Raw genomic sequence first — 21,417 nt, 5'->3', positions numbered from 1 at the left:
AGCTGTTCCTTCCTTTTTTTAATTTCTTTTTAATACAAAGCAGCAGAACTTACTGTTTTCGAAGCAGAGGGGAAAATCACCCTTGAATACCACCACTGCTAGCATTTTCATAATATTTTATTATGTTCGATTAACAAGTCTTTGATCAGCAACCACATAAAGAAACTCATAAAACCGTCACTGTCATTTACGCATAGTTCTTGTCATCTAAGGTACAAAGGCTTCAGTCTAGAGCACGCAGCGATACTCACCAGATCCTCTGGGAGGGCACAGTGGTCGGAGGTCTCGGTCTGCAAGAGAAACCCATTGGTATAAAAAACCTTTAGTCCAGTCACTGTAAACCGGGTTTGCTTATAAAATATGGTCTTCAGTGTCCGTTTTAACTTCAGTACAACACTGCTTCTCACCCATCACACTGGCAAAGTGTAACAGTGCACGGTTGGAGTCAAAGTGTGGGCAAACGGGGTCTCGGGAGTATCTTCCTGGTGGAAACACAAAGAATAACCAACAAAGCACCCCGATTTAAAATGCACGTGTGTGCAATCACAGGAGCCCTGGAGGTGCAGTGCTTGAGGGAAAGGTCGGCAGTTTGAACCCACCAGCCGCCCTACAGGAGAAAGACGTGGCAGTCTCTTTCCATAAAGATTTACAGCCTTGTAAACCCTGTGGGGCAGCTGTACTCTGTCCTATAGGGTCGCTATGAGTCAGAACCCACACGACAGCAATGGTTTTATGTGCAATCGCCTTGGAAAGTAACTTGGTGTCATCTCGTAAAAGTGATCTATATTATACGATCATACTATACTCAATCTGATCATACTACATGCCCAGCAATTCTATTGTTGATATAGTTTCCAGAGAAACTCTTACACCCACGCAGTAACAGAGATGTGAAGAGCGGCACTGTTTGTAATAGCGAAAAAGCCAAAGACGGCCCAAGGCCCATTAACAGTAGGATGGACGCATAAACTGCATTATAGTCAAACAATGACACATTGACGTCGAACAAACCACAATTACACACGTCACACGGGCACAGCTCGCAAACCTAACTCTGTGCGAGAGAAGCCAGGCCCAGAGTTTCTGTCGACGGTGGTGGAGTAATCTGGAAACAGACAGTGGTGACGGTAGCAAAACATGAAGAATGTGATCGAAGTCACTGAATTGTACGTGTAAAGAATGTTGAATTGGCAAATTTTGTTTTATATATATATTTCTACCGCAATAAAACTATATGTATATTATATATATATATACACACATATAAGCCAGACCAAAAGGATACATACTGAATGCTTCCATTTATGTACATTAAAAAAAAAATTTATTGTATTGTAAGTCAAAATACCAAAGAACAAACCCACTGTTGCTGAGTCAATTCCAACTCACAGCAACCCTACAGGACAGAGAAGGCCTGTCCCACAGGGTTTCCAAGGCTGTAAATCTCTGCGGAAGCAGACTGCCACGTCTTTCTCCTGTGGAGCCGTCGGTGGTTTCGAACCACCGACCCTTTGTTTGGTAGCCGAGAGCTTTAACCACTGCGCCCCTGGCAGAGCAAGGAATGGAAGCTGTGACTAACAGTGGGCACGAGGGGGGCTTTTAGGGGGCTGGTCAATGTTCTGTTTCTTTATTGGGAGCTCGTTGGGTGGGTATACTGACTTTGTGAAAATTCACTGAGGTATTGTTATGATTTGTGCATTTCTGTTTGTATGTTACACTTCAATAAAAAAGTTACCTATATAAACTGAAGACTGGCATACCATATGGCCTAGTGATTCCAGCCCTCGGAATATACTAGAGAAACTCTTGCACATGTGCCCCAGGAGACACACACAAGGACGCTCACAGAAGCACTAGAGGTAACAGCAAAAAACCAGCAAAACACTAATGACCACAGATAAGAGAATGGATACGCTGCGGTATATTCACACCACCATGTAACACTACCCAAAACCAAAACACCAAACGGACCACCACTACCACGGCCTCCACCAGACTGAGTCCAGCATCACCTGCGATCACCACCGACTGCTCTGACAGGGATCACAACAGAGGGTCCCAGACAGAACTGGAGAACAATGTAGAACAAAATCCAAACTCACAAAATAAGACCGGACTTACTGGTCTGACAGAGACTGGAGAAACCCCGAGAGTATGACCCCCGGACACCCTTTGAACTCAGTACTGAAGTCACTCCTGAGGTTCACCCTTCAGCCAAAGATTAGACAGGCCCATAACATAAACAACGACATACGTAGTTCAACCACGTACAGGAGACTAAAGGGGTACACCAGCCCAGGGGCGAGGACGAGAAGGCAGGAGGGGACAGGAAAGCTGGACAAATGGAAATGGGGAACCCGAGGTCGAGAAGGGGAGAGTGTTGACACATCACGGGGTTGGCAACCAATGTCACAAAACAATACGTGTATTAATTGTTTAATGAGAAACTAATTTCCTCTGCATATTTTCACCTAAAGCACAATTAAAGAAAAAAAACCCAATGTGGTCAAGCTGACTCCAACTCACGGTGACCCCACGTGTGTCAGAGTAGGACTGCGCTTCACAGGGTTTTCAAGGGCGGATTTTGTGGAAGTACATCACCAGGTCTTTCTTCTGAGGCTCCTCTGGGAGGACTCGAACCTCCAACCTTTCAGTTAGCAGTCAAGTGTTTAACTGTGTGTGCCACCCAGAAACTCCTAACACTACTCAGCAGGGAAAATCAATGAAGCAGTGGTATTAACATTAATGTGGCTGCATCTCAAAAACCTTAACGTTGATGAAAAATGCAAGCTGCAGAGGAATACAATTTGAAATAATTTGTAATCAGTACCAAGATACGTAAAACTTAACACGTTCTTTAGCATTTCATAAGTATATAGTGATTCTATAACGAGAAGGGGAGAATAAATGTAAAATTCATAATATTGTTTACCTTGTAGAAATTCATAATATCGTTTGCCCTTGTACAAATTCATAATATCGTTTGTCCTTGTAGGGGAGGGAGAGGAACTAATGATTGAAAAAACCCAACCTGTTCCCGAGTCAATTCCGACTCATAGTGACCCTATAGGACAGGGTAGAACTGCCTCATAGGGTTTCTAAGGAGCAGCTGGTGGATTCAAACCGCCAACCTTTTGGTTAGCAGCTGAGCACTTAACCACTGCACCACCAGGGCTCCATTAACAACTTAGGGGGGTTCAAAGCCATTGGTCACACTCTATTACTTAACTGTGTGGTGGGTACATGAATGTTTTAATTCTCTCTTCCTTACATTCAGGTTATAAATTCTCTTTTGTGCCTGTGAATTGTTTCATATTAAAACAGCTGTATATATTCTTTGACAGAGAAATTTCATTTGTAGGCACTGAGCCTACAAATACACTAAAAAATGGCGTACCTACAAAGCTATTCACCGTAGCACCTGCTGGGAATGGTAAACGTTTCATAAAAGTAAACTGAACGCTCCTTGTGGGGTTGACATTAACTCTACCCAAAAAATTTGGTGTATGCCCTTGGTTGCTTTGAGATAAACTCTAAAAACATGAAATTTCCCCAGTGACTCAAGTGTCTCTGTTATAATAGAGGGCTCCAGACCACACCGGAAGGTTCATGTTAATGAAGAGACTCAGGTAGGGGCTGGCCAGGACAGGAAGACCATCTTGGGACATCAGTGGACCTCAGAGGATGTGGGCTGATTCAATCAATACTGACTATGAAATAAGACCCCAGTAAAGGCTCCTTCCATGGAAGCTCCATGGACTTCTTGGCTGGTGAAAGACATCGATGCCCGTGGAAGGGTAGTGCATCCCTTTTTGGGAACCCTTCTAGACCTCGCCCTGTATGTCTCTTTGTTCGTATCCTTTTTGCTGTAACCAATCTGTAATCATAGAGCAGCACCTTCCAGGAGCTCTGTGAGTTGTTCCAGCAAACCAGCAAACCCGCGAGCCAGCAGGTCAGCAGGGAGGAGGGCCCTTGCAGCAGACATCTGAAGCCCTGGGTCTAACTGGCAGCGCGGAGGACTGTGTGCACTCTTTAACTTCTGAGCTCCAACCTGGCTCCAGGTGGTGAGGGTCAGGGGAGGGAGTGCTGCGTGTGCAGCTGATGTCAGGCCAGAGAAGTGGGGAAAGTGGGGATCTTGATTTCCGCTGATTATTAACCACGCACTCCTCAATGGCACGTAATTAAGCAGGGTACCATCCACTCAGTGCGCTACTTACTTATTAGAGAGTCATTAAAGAGAAAGAAGAGATCCTTATGAACTGACATGGAAGCACCTTTAAGATGTATTAAGTGACAAAAGCAAGCTCCAAAACTATGTGCAGTTTGCCCCCATTTGTGAAACGACATACACTCTTTTTCATGCTGTTTTACAAATAAACTCTTCCTCACTTTGTCCTTGACGGAATACCAAGCTGAACACCCACTGAAATAAATATTTTAAAAGTTCAAGATACCGAGAGCAATCACTTCAGACTGGGGCAATAGGATGGTGGGGTCTCATAAGAGGGTTTCTTGTGGGAGGGAGAGAGAGTAAAGAGATCTGCTAACATCCTTAGAAGCTGGAACTTAAGAGCAAAAAGGCTTCAACTCTAAGGCTGGGTCAGAGAGGCAACGACGCTTTCTAACACTTAAGCAATCTGACACTCTGAACCCTCCTGGAAAAAAGCACTCGATGTTAAAATACAGTCAGCCAAGTAATGAATCAAAACCAAGAACTTGGAGAAAGAGGAGCTGTGGTGGCACCGTGGTTAAGAGCTTGGCTGCTAACCAAAAGGCTGGCAGTTCAAATGCACCAGGCACTCCTTGGAAACCCTACGGGGCTACTCTGTCCTACAGAGTTGTTCTGAGTCGGAATCAACACAACAGGTTAGGCTTTTAGTGGTAAGAGACGCTATTGTCGTCAGATGCTATCGAGTCAATTTCGACTCACAGTGACCCCATGTGACAAAGTAGAACTGCCTCATAGGGTTTTCCTGGCTGTAATCTTTACAGGAGCAGATTGCCAGGTTATTTCTGGGTTCAAACGGCCAACCTTCCGGTCAGCAGCTGAGTGTTTCACCACGGCACTACCAGAGCTATTGTAAAGACCAGCAAATCCATGTAAATATAAAAGCAAGAGTAAATAATGGAGGGAATATGGTTATAGAGAATAAATGATACAACCTCAAAAAGAATAAACTTAAGGAAAAAAAAACTAACAAAAAATGAGAGAGAGGAGATAGGGAGTTAGGCTGAAGTGTGGTGTAATTTACTTTTTCCACTTTTACAGCAGAGAGTTAATCAATACAGGCTAAATTTGAAACACGTAGTTTTTAAAAAGTCAGAGTGATTCTAACTTCTTAACATTTTCATTACATATACATGTATTCTTTTTTTTAACCTTTTAGAGTTTTTTCAGAAACTCATATTTCTTGGGATGAGAAAACAGTTTGTCCAATGTTCAGCAATTTCTTACTTCACTTTGGTTTCTTTTTCTTATTTTAAATTCATATTATATTAAGTTCAATAATTTTACATAAAACCATCACGTGTAGTACAACTCCTTGATAAAGTTATGTGTCAGCCAAGTCTTCTCCCTTATATACATGCAGGAATATTCTCAACTGAATTTCACTGAACGATGGTAATTTCTCGATGATGACTGCATGATTGTTTGACTTTTATTCTCCTCATTATTGTTCACTCCATGGCTTGAATCGTTCAACGAGGAACACATATTTGTATAAAAACTAGGTCATTCTAAAGAAAACTTTAGACTTTTCAAAAACTACTTGAAATTGGAGACACTGAAAATAATGGTTACCACCCGATGAAAAATCAAGTAAATGAACCAAAAAAAAGGGACGTGGATCATCTGAACAATTAGCAGAAATGAAGACAAAGCTGTATAATACATTCTATTATCACCAGGTAAAACGGGAGAGACCATGGATAGACCACAGCCAAAGCACAGTACAAACTGATTTTAACATAAACTTATTATGTAAAATCATAATACTTAGTAAAACACTATTATTACAAAATTTATCCAAAATATATTTTTAAAAATTGCTTAGAACTAAAACACACCGCATAAATAGGCTGAATAAAAATGGCCCAAAGGTTAGTATCTATTAAAATAGTCCGCTACTTTTGACTGTTGCTTAGCTGAGCTCACCTTTAAATATTAGAATGAAATGTCACTGAGTTTCCTTTTCACTTGATAAGTAATCTGGGGCCCGGCTGCTAATTCAGTTCACTGCAATCAAGATACTGTTTCTGCTAGCTGGACGCACTCCTCTCTGCCCTACAAGCTCCCGGTGTCTTCATTACACTCACCTCAGATCCCAGCACTGTAGCCACTCAGCTGGCAAATGAATTACTCATCCCCTCACATCAATCCCTTCCCATCTGTGCCTTTCCTAGCCCTCAGTGAGGCCTTCTAATACAACAGCTGAGCTCAAGAATCAATCTAAGGTAAACTGAAAGATTTTAGAACAAGATTAGGCAATTCTAGGCCCCTTATGCTAGCCGGGAGCCCTGGTGGTGCAGTGGTTACCAGCTGAGCTGCTAACCAAAAGGTCAGCAGTTCGAATGCACCAGCTGCTCCCTAGAAACCCTAAGGGGCAGTTCTACCCTGTCCTATAGGGTCACTATGAGTTAGAATCGACTTGATAGCAATAGGTTTAGTTTTTGGGAGGTATGCCAGGCTTAGAGTCCCTGCGTGATGCAAACAGTTAACACACTTGGCTGCTAACTGAAAAGTCGAAGGTTCAAGTTCACCCGGGGTACCTCAAAAGAAAGGCCTTGTGATCTACCTCCATAAGATTACAGCCATTGACGAGATGAAAAGGCAGGAAGGGACAGCAGCTGGTTGAATGGACATGGGAAATCCAGGGTGGAAAGGAGGAGTGTGCTGTTACATGGGAGAGCAATGAGGGTCACATAACAATGTATGTCTAAATTTTTGTATGAGAAACTGACTTGAACTGTAAACCTTTACTTAAAGCACAATTTAAAAAAAAAAGAATTACAGCCACTGAAAATTCATGAGTCAGAGCTGACTCAACAGCAAATGATTTTTGGTATCCCAGGCTTAGATCTGTGCTTTTCACCCCTCACTCCCAAATTACCAACATCAAGAAAAAAGAAGCAATAACACCATAGATCCCACAGTCATTAAGAGAATATGAGAACAGTACGAAGAACTTAAAGTTAGCAAATTTGACAGCCTAGATGAAATAGAATAATTCTTTGAAAAACATAACCTTCCAAAATTGATAGAAGTAAAAAAAACCACCTGAATAGCCAAATACCTGTTAAAGAAACTGTATTTTTTCATTTCAAAACTTCTCGCAAAGAAAATTACTGGCCCAAATGGCTTCACTGGTGAATTCTATCAAACACTGAAGAAGAAATAATATCAATCTTACACAAACTCTTACAAAACAGAGAAGGATGGTATACTCTCAATTTCTTTTATGGAGCCAGCACAGTCCTGACAGCAAAATCTAACAAGAATATTATAAGAAAATTACAGATAGTATCCATCACTAACATAGATGCAAAAATCCTCAACAAAATAATAGTAAACTGAATCCAGCAACATTTAAAAAGGAGCATACATCAAAAACAAGCACAACGTTTTCCAGGAATGTCATTTCGAAATCAGTACAATTTACCACAATCACGTAACAGATTAAAGGAGAAAAACCACATGATGATCATAAAAGATAGAGTATCTGACAAAAACTAACGTGCATTCATAACAACGTGTTCTCAGCAAACTAGAAAGGAAGTAAATTTCTCAACCTGGTAAAGGGCACTGATGGAAAACTACAGAACATATTCCTGCAAAGATCAGGATAAAGGCAAGGATGTCTACCCTCATCACTTTTGCCCAACACAATACGAGTGATCATAGCCAATGTAATAAGGCAAGAAAAAGAAGAAGCAAAAAGACTACGAAAAAGAAGCAAAACGATTTACTGACAGATGGTATGACTGGTTTACAGAAGATATGAAGGAATCTACAAAAAGATCAATGAAATTTGTAAGTAAACTCAACACAGTCTTCAGGTATAATGTCCATATACGAAAATCAATTGTACTTCTATATAACAGCAATAAATAACCTGAAAATAGAGTTAAAAATAAATTCTATTTACAATCACATAGAAAACAATGTATCTAGAAATAAAATTTAACAAGAGACACAAAAAACACCCTCAGTGAAAACTAGAAAACACTGTTGAGAAAAATTAAAGACCCTGAAAAGAGGGAGACATATAGCAGGTTCATAAGTCAGAACAGAGGTGGGCAAACGTTTTCTATAAAGGGCCAGATCTTAAACATTTTAGGCTCCGTGAACCATACTGTTGCGGTCGCAACTACTCAACTCTGCCATAGAAGCATGAAAACAGGCAAAGACAATACATAAATGAGTGAATGTGGCTGTGTTTCAATAAAACTTTATTTATAAAACAGGTGACAGGACAGATTTGATCATGGGCTTTTGCCAACCTGTGGGCTAGAAGGCTGAAAAATGTAGAGATGTCAGTTCTCTCCCAAATCATCTCTAAATTCAATGCATTCCAATCAAAATCCCAGATGGCTTTTTTATAGATACTGACAGGTGTATAATACAATTTATATGGAAATATAAAGGATCTAGAAGAGTCAAAACAATCTTAAAAGATTTACATTACCTAACTTGAAGCCTTATTATAAAGATACAATAATCAAGACAACATGGTATTACCAACAATAACCAAAAACCGAGTGTATGGTCACATATGTAGGTGAACAGGCATATATGTGTATGGGTAGGTACACGTGAGTACATATGTGTGCACCGACAGAAGTATTTATATGTATGTGTACATACAGACGTGTATGTGCACACAAATATATTCACACAGGACACAGTTACAGATACTTCTCAGACTTAACCAAACACCTTGCGAGAATGTTTTCTGGGTTTGAAGGCTGGAGAGCTTATTCTCATGGGGCAACTCAGTCAACTGGCATCTCAAAGTTCATGTTCTGCAGCCTAGTGAGATGAGTAGTGTCTGGGGTCTTACAAGCTTGTGAGCAGCCATCTGAGACAGTTGTCAGAAGCAAAAGAGAAAGAAGAAAATCAAAGTCTCAGAGAAGAAACTAGTCTACAGGGCTAACAGCTTATATGAGCTATGGCCTCATCTTCCCTGAGACCAGAAGAACTAGATGGTGCCCAGCTACCACTACTGACTGGTCTGATCAGGACCACAGTAGATGGACCCTGAAAGATCAGCAGAAAAACGCAGAACAGAACTCAAATTCTTAAAAAGTCCAACACACTGGACCAGTTGAGACTCGAGTACTCCTTGAAACCATCACCCTGAGATGCTCCTTAAACCTTGAACCAAAACTATCCCGAGGTCACCTGTTAGTGAATAAGACTGGCACACAAAATAAAGGATACTACCTGTGAGTACAGTGCTCCATTAAAAAACCATCACCAAAAGGTCAACATTTACTCTAAAGCAGAGATGAGATGATAAGGAGGCAGGGAAACTAGAGTACTGGAAACAGAACAACCAGAACACAATTGAAGAGAATGTTAGCACATTGTGAAAAATGTAACTAATGTCACTGAGCAATCTGTGTAGAAACTGTCAAATGGGAACCTAATTTGCTGTGTACACTTTCACTGAAAACACAATAAAATATTAAAAAAAAAAAAAAGACAGCACAGTAGTGGGTAAGGATAGGATAAACAAAGAGATCAATGGAACAAGTCCAGAAATAGATCTGCATATATAGTCAACTGATTTTTTACAACGGTACCAAGATAATTCAATAGGAAAAGACGAGTCTTTTCAACAAATGGTACTGAATAACTAAACATCTGTATAGAAAAAAAAAAAAAAGCACAATCTTGGCCTATACCTCATACCAAAAACAAAAACTCACTGGTGACAGATCAGTGACCTAAATGTAGAGGTGAAATTCTAAAGCTCCTCAAAGAAAACACAGGAGAATATGTTTGCAAGTTAAGAGGTAGTCCATGATTTCTTACACAGCGCAAAAAGTTCTAATCATCAAATAAAAAAACTGATAAGCTGGGCTTCAAAATTAAAAACTCCTGTTCATCACTGGCCATCTAAGATACTCCACTGGTCTCACCGCCGCAAGAGAGCATGAAGAACACTAAAGACACAAGGGAAAGATTAGCGCAAAGGACTAATGGACCACAACTACCACGGCCTCCACCACACTGAGTCCAGTAAAACTAGATGGTGCCCGGCTACCACCACTGACTGCTCTGTCAGGGATCACAGTACAGGGTCCTGGACAGACTTGGAGAAAAATGTAGAACAAAATTCTAACTCATAAAAGGAGACCAGACTTACTGGCCTGAGAGAGACAGGAGAAACCCCAAGACTACGGCCCCTGGACCCCCTTTTAGTTCAGTACTGAAGTCACTCCTGAGGTTCACCCTTCAGCCAAAGATTAGACAGGCGCATAAAACAAAATGGGACTAAAGGGGCACACCAGCCCAGGGGCAAGGACTAGAAGGCAGGAGGGCACAGGAAAGCCGGTAATAGGGAACCCAAGGTCGAGAAGGGAGAGTGCTGACACGTCATGGAGTTGTCAACCAATGTCATAAAACAATATGAGTACTGTTTAATGAGAAGCTAGTTTGTTCTTTAAATCTTCATCTATAATACAATTAAAAAAAAAAATCCTGCTCATCAAAAAACATACTAAGAAAATTAAGAGGGGACTGGACAAAGACTGGGAGAAAGTATTCAAAATACATTATCTTACATCCAGATTACATAACCAAAACCAAACCTGTTGTCGTGGAGTGGATTCCAACTTACAGTGACCCTACAGGACAGAGTAGAACTGCCCCATAGGGTTTTTAAGGAGCGCCTGGTGGGTTCAAACTGCCAACCTTTAGGTTAGCAGCTGAGCGCTTAACCACTGCACCACCACGGCTCCGGATTACATAAGCGACGCCTACAAATCAATAAAAAGGTAAACCCGATTTTAAAAAAAAGACTTGGAGAGATATTTCTCTAAAGAGGAACTATGGAAGGCCAATAAGCATATCAAAAGATGCTCAACATCAACAGTTACCAGGTAAAGGCAAATTAAGACCACAATGAGATGCCCCTACATACCCACTAGAATGGCTAAAATTAAAGAGTACCACCACCCGCCACCGAAAACTCTCATCCATCGTTGGCGGCAGTGTAATACCGTACGACCCACGTAGAACCCTGTTTTGCAGTTTCTTGAAAGTTTAACATGAATTTACCATATGAGTAAGCAAGTCTACTCCTGTGTACAGTATTTATCCACAAGAAATGAAAGGAAACGCAGGTCAACGAAAACACTCGTACAGAATGTTCACTAGTTTCATTCACAATAACAAAAACTCTAAAATAACACCGATGTCTTTCAACAGGAGAGGGTTAAACTGTGGTACTGCAATATGACTCAGCAATGAAATAGAAGGAACTAATTCATGCAACAACGTGGATGAAGCTCAAAAACAGTTTTACTCAGTGAGACAAGCCAGACACTAAGGATCGTATGCTGACTAATTCCATTTTTAAAAAGCCCAAGAGCAGGCAGAACTAACCCACGGTGAGGGACATGAGAGTAATTGTTGCCTTTGGGGGAGGGGAGCCCCGGTGACACAGTGGTTAAGGAGCTTGGCTGCTAACCAAAAGGTCCGCAGTTCAAATCCACCAGCTGCTCCTTGGAAACCCTATAGGACAGTTCTACTCTACTATTCTACTATTCTACTCGGTATGAGTCAGAATAGACTCGACGGCAATGGGTTTGGTTGTTTTTTTTAATGGGGGAAGGGGGAATAGCTGATTTTTTAGGGTGATGGAAGCCTTGTGTATCCTGATTGACATATTGGTCACACAGTGTACACATCTGTTAAAACTCAATGACCTAAACACTGAAGATCTATGCATTTTACAGTATGTAATTATACCTCAATAAAAAAAACAAGATGCCATTTTACATCTATTGAAAATACCGCCACCCAATACAGGTGAGGTGTTGATATAATGATCACACTAAGATATGGCGTTTTAACCTTTAAAAAGTAGTTTGTGTATTTATATCAAGAGCCATAAAAAATGTGCCTACTGTAAATATGCTATCAAATGCATAAAAGAAGTCCCAGTGGGATACAGAAACGTTAAGAGTGTTACCTACTAAAGGGGAAGGATGTGCTTCAGGAGTCTTCCACTGTTCTTCATATATTGTGTGTGTGTTCAGCTTACTTTTTTAAAACCCTGAGATCACATTCATGTCATACTTACGCTGGTCCCTGGATGGCACAAACAATTTGCGCCTGTCTACTAACCTAAATGTTGGCAGTTTGAACCCAGCCAGCAGTGCCGTGAAGAAAAGGCCTGGCTATTTGCTTCCATAAAGAAACAAAGTAAACCCTATGCAGCAGTTCTCCTCTGTAACACATGGGGTCGCCATGAGTCGGAATCAGATTGACAGCAATGGGTCTGGGTTTTTGTTCTTTTTTTTTTTTTTTTGGTTTAATACTTATATAAAATTAAAAACAATAAAAAAACAATTTAACTTCCAAATGTTTACATCCTTTTCTCTCATCATTTCACTTTGCAATATTTTTAAAAATAATTATGAGTTGCTTTAGTAATATTTCTTTTTTACGCCCTGACAGGGAACACAACAGAGAGTCCCTGATGGAGCAGGAGAAAAGTGCAGTGCAGAACTCAAATTCTAGTAAAAACACCAGACTTAATGGTCTGACTGAGACTGAAGGAACCCCAGAAAGCATGGCCCCCGGACTCTCTGTCAACCCAGCACTAAAACCATTCCCAAGGCCAGCTCTTTGAAGATTAGACTGGACTATGGGACATAAAACGATACTCGTGAAGAGTGTGCTTCTTAGCTCAAGTAGATACATGAGACTAAACGGGCAGCTTCTGTCCGGAGGTGAGATGAAAAAGCAGAGAGGGACAGGAGCTGGTGGAATGGACACAGGAAAACTGGGGTGGAAAGGAGGAGTGTGCTGTCACAGTACAGGGAGAGCAACTAGGGTCACATAACAATGTATGTATAAACTTTTGTATGAGAGACGAACTTGAATTGTAAACTTTCACTTAAAGTACAATAATAAAACAAAACAAAACAAAATATATTTCTTTTTTTAAATCCTAGGCTTTTAAAAACTTGATCATAAAATTTATAAAACTTTTTATTTATTCTCTAAAAGGAAAATATCTGAATGAAGAAAAGTATGGTGATGATTGCATGTCTTTATGAATACACAAAAAAATCAATGAATTGTATACCTTAAACGGGTATATTTTATGGTATGTGAATTATATCTCAATTTAAAAAAAAGGCAATGTTTTGATTCTGGGACTGCAATGATTCTAATATTATTTAAAGTACTAAAAGTACTAGTGACATCTGTGTAGATTAATGTCTTTAACACACTAAAGCCATTACACATTTTTAAACACTAAGTAGTTGCCAAATTTCAGAAAAGGCTCAAAATACCAATTATGGCAGATTCCTAATTGCCCAAACATATCCATTCATTCTCTCGTCTTACTAACAGGATCCTGGTTTTGTTTGGCATTACAGCATGCTTAGTTATAAAATCTTCCTTTGTCCCCACTACAGCTCAGGGTAGCTACATGATCTTGTTCTTAGCCAATGAGATAGAAATAGAAATCTATTGTTGGAACTGCCAGGAAATCTCCTGTCTCCCCAGTAAAAATGAAACACACTCAGCTGGAATACCCACCTCTTGCCCTTTTCTCTTTCTTTCTGCCTAGAATTAGAACGTGATGCCTGGCAGTGTAGCAACATCTTGTAGCCCTGAGGATGGAAGTTGCAATAAAAGCGGCTGTACTGGAAGCCAGAAGGAGACCCGTTCCTTTACAACTTCCTTGGGCAATAACGTCAACCCAGGACTACCTATTTCCAACCCGCTTGTAATGCAAGAAAAATAAAATCCTTCCTTAGCAAGCTGTTGTAGTTGGGGTTCCATTATATGTGGACCAATACAATCTTGAGATAATGACCAATGAAAAATACACACCATTACTATTTACTAAGTTAACGTATCAATTAATTCAAAAGGAAAACCATCAGAGATCATACCTTAACAGCAGTACTTGGTTTCATGCCACACCGGTAAGTCTTCGCTATCTGCGGGGTGAGCTGGGTTTCCTTCGTAAGCTGCCTCCACTTCCTACACCCAGGTTTTGTGCACTGAACCTAAATGCGAAATAATAAGTCAAGTAAATAAGCTGGCTACCTTGAGTTACCATTGCTATCTTCCACCACTTACTCTACCATCTTCCCAACGATTCCACCCAACCGTCTAGCAATCCTAACCACTTTCTCTCCCCACTGCATCACCACCAGCCACGACAAGCCACTTTCATCCCGCTGGGGTAATTTCTGGCTCAGTATCAGATCAGGCATCGTGCAAGTGCAAAAGGGATCTGAATACTGTTGTCACAAACGTTTCCCGATACAAAACTAAGGAAATTTTCAGAGTTACAGCAAGTTACAGTTAGTCAAAAAGTATACACACTAAATGCAATGTGTTATCCTGGATTGGATTCTCGGAAAGTAAAAGGATATCAGTGAAAAACAGGTGAAATCTGAATAAAGCCTGTAGTTTGGTTATTAGTACTGTACCAAGGTTAATTTCTTAGTTTGACAAATAAGCCTGGTTATGTAAAATGATACATCAGGAAAAACTGGGTGAAGGATATACAGGTACTATCCACACTATCTTGGTAAATTTTCTGTAAATTTAAAATGATTCCAAAATAAAAAGTTTATTTTAAAAAAAGTATACAAATAGCCACATGCAAAAGAATAAAGCTGGACCCCTATCTCACACCATATATAAAAATTAACTTAAAATGGGTCAAAGATGTAAAAATCTAAGTGCTAAACGGATAAAAGTCTTAGAAGAACACACAAGCATAAATCTTCATGACTTCGAATTTGGCAATGAATTCTAAGATACGACACCAAAAGTGCAACCAACACAACCTCATCTACCCTGAGACCAGAAGAACTAGATGGTGCCCAACTACCACCACTGACCGTTCTGACCAGGGCCACAACGGTTGTCCCAGATAGAATGGGAGAAAAACATGGAGCAGAACTCAAATTCATATTAAAAAAAAAAAAAAAGCCAGACAAATTGGAACAGTAGAGAACAGAGGACTCCCTAAGACTATCGCCCTGAGACACTCTTTACGCCTAGAACCACGTCTATCCCCTGAGATCACCGTTTAGCGAAAAAGCAGAGTGCCACACAAAACAAAGGGTGTAAGATCGGTGCCCTACTTAAAAACCATCAGTATGAGACCAAAAGGTCCACAACTTCTCAAAAGTAAAGATGAGAAGGTAAGGCGGCAGGAAACTACAGTACTAGAAAGGGAAAACTAGAACACAATTAAAGAGAATCTAGACACATCATGATAAATGTAACTAAAGTTACTGAACAATCTGTGTGGAAGTTATCAAGTGGGAACCGAACTTGCTGAGTAAACGTTCCACCAAAAACTCAATACTATTAAAAAAGAGAGAGAGAAAAAAAAGCACAAGCAACAAAAGAAAAAAATAAACGACTTTATCAAAATTCAAAACTTTTGTGTATCAAAGGACACTATCAAGAAAATGAAAAGACCACCTACAGAATGGGAGAAAATACTTGCAAATCTTATCCTAATGAGGGCCTAGAACGCAGAATATATACAGAGCTCTTACAACTCAACAACAAAAAAACAAACATCCCAATTAAAAACTTGGGAAAGGAATAGGCATTTTTCCAAAGAAAATATACAAATGGCCAAAAAGCACATGAAAAGATGCTCAACATCATTATTCATCAGGGAAATGTAAATCAAAACCACACTGAGATATCACCTCACACCCACTAGAATGGCTAGAATTGGAAAAAAAAAAAAAAAAAAAAAACACACACCAGAAAATAGCAAGTGTTGATGAGGATGTAGAGACATTGGGACCCTCATCCATTGCAGGTGCGAATGCAAAATGGTGCAGCTGCTGTGGAAAACAATTTGGCAGTTCTTCAAAAAGTCAAATACACAATGGCAGTACGGCCTCCAATTCCACTCCTAGGTATATACCAAAAGAACTGAAAACAGGTACTCAAACGAATACTTGTACATGAATATTCATACCAGCATTATTCACAATACCCAAAAGGTGGAAACAACCCCAATGTCCACCAATGAATGAATGCATAAACAAGATGTAAAAAAATGATAATCTAAAGTTAAATTAATTTTAAAAAAAGTTACCAAAAATTATATCCAAAGTATAATTTTAAATCTAATTAGGATTTGTACTGAAAGCATGAAATTGTGTTTGAACACATACAATAAAAATATGAACAGAAAAAAAGATGAGAAAGACATATATCAAGCTTAACAATGGTTATCACCAACCGTGGTGAGTCTTTAGTGTCTTCTTTATACCACGCGAAATTACCTAAGTTTTCTATAAAAATAAAGAACATGATTTGGTTGAACACTAAATGTAATAAAAGAAAGATTTCTTTAAAAATCAGTATTTTCATCCATTCCACGTGCTTTGAACTGCACAAATGCTTTACAGAACAGCAAAGCTTCACTTTCCTTACCCAGTAGGGGAGCTGCTGGTCTGCCATGAATGCTTTGGGACTGGGTTCGGTTTTGCCATTCCTGGTCCATATTTTTTTCCATGTAGTATATTTGTCATAGCCATCCTTATGACTGAAAAACAGTAAAAATAAATATATCAAGTTGTAAAAATAAATACATCAGGTTTCCAAATAGAAGAGTGGTTAGTAAATCTTATGTAAAGGGCATTAACTAGCCATGTTATAAAACCAGTAAGCATTCTGACTCATGGCGACCCCATGTGTGTTGGAGTACAACTACACGCTATAAGGTTTTCAATGGTGTCATCTTTCAGCAGATCACCAGGCCTTTCTTCTGAGGCATCTCTGGATGGATTCGAACCTCCAACTTTTTGGTTAGCAGCTGAGCACATGAACTGTTTGCACCACCCACAGACTCCAGCCATATTATAAGGAGGAGGAAAATGTTATTACAACACCCATAAAACAGGCTATCAGGAAGGGTGCCCTCCTATCGGTTTTAGTATCTAAAACCAGTCAAAAGGGCCACCTCTGGCTATCTGTCTAGTGCAAATTCTAGTCATCAGCATTCCCCCTCCCCACCAAATCCTTGCATCCAGCCTCCTAAGTATTATCACAGAATAGCTGAGCACCTCCTCGACTTTTCAGATCTTGCTGATTAAGGAGAATATCCGTCATGACAGACATTTTCTGAGCACGCACAAGCATGCACACATGCAAATCGCAGCATCAAAGGCTGGTCAACGTAACAGTCATCCCAGGAATGGCTGAAATGTTCAATTAACCCAGTAAGCCCAGGGGCTAGGGCTCGACTACCTGATCCCCTCAGCACCGCCCCCACCACCACGGAGACCTCACTCAGCCAACAAACCTTCTGTAGTAATGGTCAAAGCATTCGTTACAGAAATGCTCCCCGCAGGAGAGGTGATACCATCGGGAGGTGTAGCCATTTTTGGCACATCTGAAAATAATAAGAGCACGTAGCTTTGGTAATGAACAAATACTTCTTCTCCCTTTTTTTTTTTTTTAAACATTTGTCAATCACATCCTACAAGCTCATTTTGCATTATCTCCACCTAGAATCCTAACAAACATGAGCTATCCAGCGGGGTAATGGAGTGGATGGCTGACTTGACAGTGCCTGGTGACACACAGGGACTCAGACCAGGGTCCCTAAGCCTAGCTGCGCATCAGAAGGCCGGGGGCTTATGCAGACTCCCTGGAGCAGTGACAGGGCTTTATAATATCAAACCACGATACCTCTGGCTCTCGCAGCCAGAATGCACATGTGTACAGGAGAGAAGGGTGACCTCTACGGTAAAAACATCTGGCCCAACACCAAACAGTCAATGAATGTGGCCGGCTGAAATCTGACCATGTATCGGGCAATATGGCACAGACAGCCTGTCAAACAGCCAATAATACAGTAAAATAATAAAAAAAATAATGCTATTATGAACTCTACTACCACCACCACGTTGAGTTTAAAGCATGCACAGGCTTCGCTTTCTAAGTTGTACTGAATCTTAAGCCTTAAATGAAGATTTTCCTCTGGGAGTAAATAGGTCATACTTGTGTCAGTCCAATAAAAATGGCAGGGCTGCAGTTACCTACGTCGTTTCAACGAGACCTGTACGTGTATTATCAAAAGAGACGTCATGTCAGATGAGGGAGAAACAAACCTCGGAGAAAAGGAAACCCAGGTCGGTCTCCCCAGGGAGCTCACGGGTTCCTCCTACTGTGTCACCATCCCATACCCCACTCCACCCTCAACCCCAGGAGACATGCCGCTGTGGCTGGTCAGATTTAGGACACTGTGTTGGCCACTAAGCAGAGCTGACATAGCTGTGTCTTCCCATGAGGCTAGGTACAACAGAGAGAGAGCATAGCAGGGTACGGGGTAAACAGAATGGTCAGGTAATGTCTCTATTATCAGACGACTTACAGTATCTCTATCTGTCTTTAGGAAACCTGTCTTTGGGAACGTCTTTTTGTTTCCGTAAAGGATGCTCTCACGGGCAGGAACGGGCAGCCAAGACACGCTATCTAAACAGACCTTTCAGAAGCACTTGCAAAGCACACAGGACAGGTCGCGGTACAGCCGGCCTTTTCACATTTCCTGTACTTCTTCTCTGAGCCCCCGTCTTCATCCTCGTCCATTGTCTCGGTGGCTTTCTTCTTTGCCTGGAGAAGAACCAGCTGACGGTAAGATTTCACCAGAACAGCCAGGGTGAAGACGGAATGTGTGCCAGTGAGATCACCGGGATGTCAGGAGGACTTTAAACGTGAATTTCAACAACACCCTGGCAGGGGCTTGGGGCCCACGCACAGCAACCCCCTGGAGGCTGCGCTGCGCCAGCAACTCACTAGGACTAGCGCTCTAACCGTTGGTATCTCAGCGGAGAACGAAAATCCCGGGAGCCCTGCTTAGGAAACGGTTAGCGGAGCAAAATCAACAAAAGTCACCCTCACATGAAGATTTACTTTCTTTCTTTAAATGGACCAGACAGATCCTCCCGGTATTCCAGGAAAAAAAAAAAGCTAAAAATGTCTACAGAAAAAACTATATCATTCAAATTTTTCTTTTTTAAAAAAAAAAGGAATACAAAAAATTAGACAGGACTACAAAACAAAAATTAATACACGAGAGGAACGTGCTTCTCAGTTCAATCAGACATACGAGACCAAATGGGAAGCTCCTGTCCAAAAGCAGGACTAGAAGGCAGGAAGGGACAGGCACGGGAAGAACGGACACAGGGAACCCAGGATGGAGAGGGGGAGGGTGCTGTCACACTGTGGGGACTGCAACCAATGTCACAAAACAATACATGTATAAATTTTTGAATGAGAAATTAACTTGAGCTATAAAATTTCACCTAAAGCACAATTTAAAACAAAAAAAAGATGGTAGTAGGTAACCCTCCCACAGCACCTAACAAATTGTAGTTAAAGTCCAAACTCCAATGAATGATATCCAAGTCAACCACCACCTGGCCGCAGCCTCGTATCCCGGAAGCAGCCACTGGGCTACAACTCTCTAACGGCCCAGTGCTGATTCACATCCCATGCGTCTGTGTCTGCAGCTCCTTCTGCCAGGGACGCTACCTCTTCTGTTCTGTCACTTTATCACACCGTATGGTGCTGTCTGGGGTGGACTTCTCCACCGGACTACAAGCTCCTCGGAACCTGGAGCTTCCTTCTCTAACGCTTCAGCCGCAATCCTAACCCGGCGCTTAGACATGGTGCCCTGGATGAACAAATAAATAATACCTGCCTGCCGGAGCTCCTCAAAGGAAGGTTATCGGAAGACTGGTCAAAAGATGCCTTTTTTTTTGTCCTTCCCCTTGGGGTTGCCATTGTATCAGAAAATCTGCAACAACAACAAAAAAAACTTAAATATTAGCATCTGTTGTACTTTCCATGGAGTTCCTGGGTGGCGCAGACAGTTAATGTGCTCAGCCGCTAAGCAAAAGGTTGGCAATCTGAGTCCATCCAGAGGCACCTCGAAAGAAAGTCCTGGTGATCTACTTCTGAAAAATCAGTCCCCGAAAAATCCACAGAGCACAGTTCTACTCTGACGCACACAGGGTCGCCATGAGTAGGAACTGACTTACGGCAATTTTTCTTTTTTAAAATACTTTCCACACGCTGGAGCAGAGTTCCTATGTAGTTTAGTAGGTAAGAGTGTTTGCCCGGCAGTCAGACGGCCTGAGTGCAGTCACCACTTTCAAGTAACTATTTAAGCTAAGCCTTAGTGTTCTCATACGTAAAATGGGTGTAGTTCAGAGCCTACCATAACACTGGCGAGGATTAAATAAGATAACCTAGTTAAAGCATTCAGTATCAGGCCTGGCGTATTATAAGCACTCAATAAGTGTTAATCATTAGTAGAATGCACATTTAAAATTAAAAAATGAGAACCACACCATGCTGACAACCAATAAATAAATCACACTACAGCTTAAAAATTAATAAGTAAAAACGCCTAGCTCTGTGTCCCTTATGGTCCTCTTCATCTTTCTGTATCTTCTTAGCAGTTCTTAAATTTTGACCTCTTACATTTCAAGAGAAAATTCATTCATTTCTTGTTAGTAAAACCCAACAAACACACCTCAGGGGTACTGTCTCACCACGACTGCATACAGGAGTCTGGGTTAGACAGACATACTCATTGCTTCTACCGGAAAAACTTGATGGGTTTTCCAACAACTCTCAGAAAAGCATGGCTACACAAACTCTGACAAACATCAACAAGGGAAATAATGCACAGGAACCATGAACGACTAAGAGCTACCAAATTAGTACTTATTTCATTAAATTAGATAAGGAATGTAACCTGCTCTGCACCAAGTTGCTGCTGTTAGCTGCTGTTCAGTCAGCCCCTAACCCGTGGCGACCCCATGCACCATGGAACGGAACGACTGTTGTGATCCATAGGGTTCTCACTGGCTGATTTTTTGGAGGCAGATCGCCAGGACTTTTCTCCTAGTCTGTCTTAGTCTGGAAGCCCTGCCGAAACCTGTTCAGCATCATAGCAACACGCAAGCTTCCACTGAGAAAAGCGGTAGCTGTGGTTGAGGTACACTGGCTGGAAATCATTCTCCTGCACTGAAGGCCAGAATTAAACCCCCAGGCTCAGTAACAGACGGGTTCTACCGTTATCATTCCTGTCTCTCCCTGACCCACTGTACATCTCTCTACACACAAAGTACCAGATGGGTTCTACCGTTATCATTCCTGTC

At 41.1% G+C, this 21,417-nt stretch overlaps 1 protein-coding gene across 5 annotated transcripts in view; it reads right to left on the bottom strand.

Moving 5' to 3' along the window:
- Nucleotides 1–21,078, bottom strand: part of KDM1B (lysine demethylase 1B) — a 46,230-nt gene extending 25,152 nt beyond the window's left edge. Inside the window, exons 1-6 of one of the 5 annotated variants that reach the window (XM_023737483.1) lie at nucleotides 19,946–21,078; nucleotides 18,732–18,859; nucleotides 17,547–17,636; nucleotides 16,676–16,787; nucleotides 14,146–14,262; nucleotides 252–290 (exon numbers count right to left, since the gene is read on the bottom strand). In XM_023737483.1, the coding sequence (XP_023593251.1) occupies nucleotides 252–290; nucleotides 14,146–14,262; nucleotides 16,676–16,787; nucleotides 17,547–17,636; nucleotides 18,732–18,859; nucleotides 19,946–20,032 (573 nt within the window). In that variant the 5' untranslated portion in view covers nucleotides 20,033–21,078. Of the gene's footprint in view, nucleotides 1–251; nucleotides 291–14,145; nucleotides 14,263–15,994; nucleotides 16,078–16,481; nucleotides 16,788–17,546; nucleotides 17,637–18,731; nucleotides 18,860–19,945 lie in introns of those variants that run through there. The other 4 variants (XM_023737485.1, XM_023737484.1, XM_023737487.1 and 1 more) reach the window with 4 other exon arrangements.
- Nucleotides 21,079–21,417: the final 339 nt, after the last annotated feature.

The sequence above is a fragment of the Trichechus manatus genome, unplaced genomic scaffold (assembly GCF_000243295.1).
Source record: "Trichechus manatus latirostris isolate Lorelei unplaced genomic scaffold, TriManLat1.0 scaffold00103, whole genome shotgun sequence".
Classification (NCBI taxonomy): domain Eukaryota; kingdom Metazoa; phylum Chordata; class Mammalia; order Sirenia; family Trichechidae; genus Trichechus; species Trichechus manatus.
This window is presented reverse-complemented; position numbering and strand designations above follow the sequence as displayed.